Genomic DNA, 3,657 nt, shown 5'->3' with positions numbered 1-3,657 from the left:
GGAACCAGATGGTTATCAGCCTTATCTCATATCTCCTGAAAAAGGTTTGAGGTCATTAATAAAAGGTGTCTTAGAGCTTGCAAAGGAACCGTCACGTCTTTGTGTGGATGAGGTAAACCTTGCTATGTCATGTTTCTGATATTATGACATACTTTACTGTTGGGTATGCATGCTCGTCGGGGTTAGACGTACAATTAAATTCATCCTTTTATTGCTGTTATCGATAATATAGAAAAATTTCCAGAAATCGCTTTTAAGTAACCCATGGCTGATTGGTTGAATTGGTACACTGTGTCCTGGTAGATATAGTGTCTGCTGCTGCAAATGCTACTCCAGGTCTTGGAAGATACCCTCCTTTCAAGAGGGAGGTATGATAGCTCAATACTCTGCCACTCTTTTTTGTATTAACTCTTCTGCTTCTTAATAGTATATTCTGTTTTGCTTAATTTCTTGTCTTTCATTCTTGTGAAGATCGTGGCCATTGCAACTAATGCATTAGATGTGTTCAAGACTGATGCAAAGAAAATGGTGGTTGCACTAGTTGATATGGAGCGTGATTTTGTGCCTCCTCAGCATTTCATTCGCTTGGTACAGAGGAGGTAGTCTCTATTCTCTGTTGACTTTGTAAAACATTGTGCCAATACCAATATTTTGGCACATTTAGTAATTTGTTGCATATTCAAATGAGCATTCATGTTCCCCATGCAATTGAAAGAGTAGGTGATGTGTGTGCACTTTTGCACAAAACTTTCGGGGGTTATATTTCTGCATAAACTTTCGTATACATATGACCTTGTTACATGAACGGTCAATTACTGGTCTGTGGCAGGATGGAGAGGCAGCGTAGAGAGGAAGAAGTGAAAACTCAATCCTCGAAGAAAGGACAAGAGGCAGAGCAATCAATAATGAACAGGGTATGTGAACTTGTCAATCACAGACTTTAATTTTATATTCTGCTTGTGCTTATAGTTTTGTCTTGTTTTAGTCAAGTAGTCCTCAAACAGGGGGTCAACAATCAGGCGGAACCCTAAAATCGTTGAAGGATAAATTTAGCGAGGAGAAAGAAGTCCCTGAAGCATCTGGTTTGAAGACTGCAGGTCCTGAAGGGGAAATAACTGCAGGTTTGCTTGCAACTCTTTTCCTTGCGACATGTGGAGTTGTCTAGATTTTATAGGGAACTTTTTGTCCCTCATTTGTACGTCTGTTTTGCTAATTAAATACGTTTTCTGTAAGATGTTAATTGTTTTTACCTAAGATTTATAGGAATAGAGGTCATTGATAAGTACCATGGTTATGCATTTCTAGGAAATTTAGACTTGTATATTCTCATGGTCATTTTATAATGTTACATGGTAATCCGTTTACTGACATCCACATGTCAATTTTTATTTGTGAATCAATTATTGATATATTTGACTTAACTATTTGCAGGGTTCTTATATAAAAAGAGCGCCAAGAGTAATGAGTGGAACAAGCGATGGTTTGTTCTCAATGAGAAGACTGGGAAGGTTTGTAATAACGACATCCAATTCTAATAAATAATGGTATTAGTAGTTGCAAAGGATTTTGTTACTCCATATCCGATGACTGGGTAATTGTATTATGCATTTAACATAACAAGTGATCTTGGTAGATATATTAATGTGCGTGAAATTTAAAGGACGTACTTTTATATTGTATTCCTTTTGGGTGAAGGTGGTTTGAAAAATAACACGGAGACGCTTTATTATCTTCTGTTAGTTTTTTTACTGCTCAATGAAATCCAACTTTAAAAGTTGCCCCTTCATATGTTCCAGTGTTTTTTTGTAGTTGTAAAGACCAAATAACATCTTACTTGAGTTGTGAAGAACTTGGCAAGTCATGTAGAAAGTCGATCATTAAGTGAATTTGGTCACACATAGCTGATCAGTGAAGTTTAACCTTTGAACTAATTCTCTACCCATGTACTGAAATCTGTTATAAGCAACATATTTCTCCTTGGTGAAGGAAATGAAAGAAAAGAGCACTACGTACCCTGACGTGCAAGTTTGCAGCTTTCTCAGTTAGACACCTAATGGCATTTTCATCTACTCAAATTTCTGTCTTCCATTTATTTCGCAGTCATTTGTTTTGGAATGAAATGTGTTGTGTTGCTTACCGTTTACTCTTGGAAATTGTGGTCGTATATGCTTTAACCTCTTCGATGTTTCACAGCTTGGTTACACCAAAAAACAAGAGGAAAGGCATTTTCATGGTGTCATCACTTTGGAGGTATTATTCACTATGCGTTGCCCCTTTATCTTAAATAAGTAATGTATCACTTTGCCAATTTTTAGGCTTTTAGTGAGTTTTATTATGTATTGCCATTAGCTGAGCTTGCATTGCATGGGAAGTTGCCTAGAGTAATATATGAAGGTATTACGAAGAAGAAAGTTGATATGTGTGGAAAGTCCTTTTAATTATTATTTTTTCATTTTTCTTTTTATGATGTTCTCAGAACTTACTTCTCTACATCAGATATTACGAGTGTTATTGTTTGTATGCGGAGTTGGAAGTGTGAGGAACATGATAGATCAGTTTATTATCTTGGTGCACGTACATGTTAAAAGTATTTGAACTCAATGAGGTTCTGCATGTGTTTTTGAGGTAATTTAGCTCATAATTATAATTACAGGAATGTAATGTTGAAGAGATAGAAGAGGAAGAACCTGCTCCATCAAAGAGTCGGAAGGATAAGAAGGCAAATGGGCCAGATATATCACCTAGTCTGGCATTTAAGTTCACTAGCAAGGTTCCATACAAAACTGTAGGTATATCCCTGTCTCTGATCCTTGTGGTTCTTTGGAACTTATATTGCCTGGTCTCTCTGCACATGTTCATTATCAACTTGACATTTGTTTTGCAGCACATAGTTCTGTTGTGTTGAAGGCTGAGACTGGAGGATGGTAATGTAAAGCGACGAAGAGAGAAGTACCAGAAACAGAATGGTGATGCGAGTGCTGGTTCAAACACTAGGAGCCGACATACTCCTAATTGGTTGCCATCTCCACCACCTGGGCCTTCTGGAAGCAGATACTTCTAGGTCTTCCCCGCCTCATTAGTTTTCTATTTGAATCTTTAGATGAAGAGAATGGGGTGTTTATGTGTACACAGAGAAGATTACATTCATGTGAGGTTGTTACTTCACAAGGATGGATTCGAGGCATACTCACTCTATTGCGCCTGTCATTATTTTGATTTGGTATGATGTACCATGTAGCTCTGATTTATGAAGATTGAGAATTGACATTGAAAAATGAATGTATTCATGAATCACACAAAGTGTATATCAGGGAGTTTCCTAAGATCATTCTTAACCTTTCCACACCTGATTCTTTGATAGAGATGATCAGAAGAAAACTCAACCCAACACTCAAATCAAACTGAAAAGAAAACAGAGATTACAATGATCAGAAAAGAATACAATGATCAGAAAAGAATCCGTTATGTGCGCTGGAATCTTCTGCAGGTGTTCACAAGATCTGTCAGCTCGGTAGTCGTCATTTGTTGCACCACAACCTGGAGATCCTTCAATTGATCCACCCTCGCTTTCTCTAACTCGCGATCATGTTTAAGATTTCCGAAAGGAGCTTTAGCGCACAACCAATCTCCAATCAGCACAAGCCAGGTAGCCCCCCA

The 3,657-nt window shown here is 37.6% G+C and overlaps 1 protein-coding gene and 1 pseudogene across 1 annotated transcript; one reads left to right on the top strand and one right to left on the bottom strand.

Annotated features, from left to right (window-relative positions):
* The window catches only part of LOC101294914, a 5,875-nt pseudogene extending 5,609 nt beyond the window's left edge, over positions 1–266 (bottom strand).
* LOC101299432 (dynamin-2A-like) lies at positions 7–3,320 on the top strand. The gene is made up of 9 exons (XM_004289778.1): positions 7–112; positions 304–368; positions 472–599; positions 830–914; positions 986–1,121; positions 1,432–1,508; positions 2,194–2,250; positions 2,654–2,789; positions 2,885–3,320. The coding sequence occupies exons 3-9, from the start codon at positions 526–528 to the stop codon at positions 2,926–2,928; spliced, it is 609 nt and encodes a 202-aa protein (XP_004289826.1). The 5' UTR covers positions 7–112; positions 304–368; positions 472–525; the 3' UTR covers positions 2,929–3,320.
* The last annotated feature ends 337 nt before the right edge of the window (positions 3,321–3,657 follow it).

The sequence above is a fragment of the Fragaria vesca genome, linkage group LG2 (assembly GCF_000184155.1).
Source record: "Fragaria vesca subsp. vesca linkage group LG2, FraVesHawaii_1.0, whole genome shotgun sequence".
Taxonomy (NCBI): Eukaryota; Viridiplantae; Streptophyta; class Magnoliopsida; order Rosales; family Rosaceae; genus Fragaria; species Fragaria vesca.
This window is presented reverse-complemented; position numbering and strand designations above follow the sequence as displayed.

Bases quoted from the DNA above. Each gene is read 5' to 3' on its own strand.
- LOC101299432 (XM_004289778.1), top strand. From the start codon at position 526: ATGGTGGTTGCACTAGTTGATATGGAGCGTGATTTTGTGCCTCCTCAG. The intron at 2,251-2,653 runs GTATTATTCACT...TTATAATTACAG, and splicing joins ATGGTGTCATCACTTTGGAG to GAATGTAATGTTGAAGAGAT. The intron at 2,790-2,884 runs GTATATCCCTGT...TTTGTTTTGCAG, and splicing joins GGTTCCATACAAAACTGTAG to CACATAGTTCTGTTGTGTTG.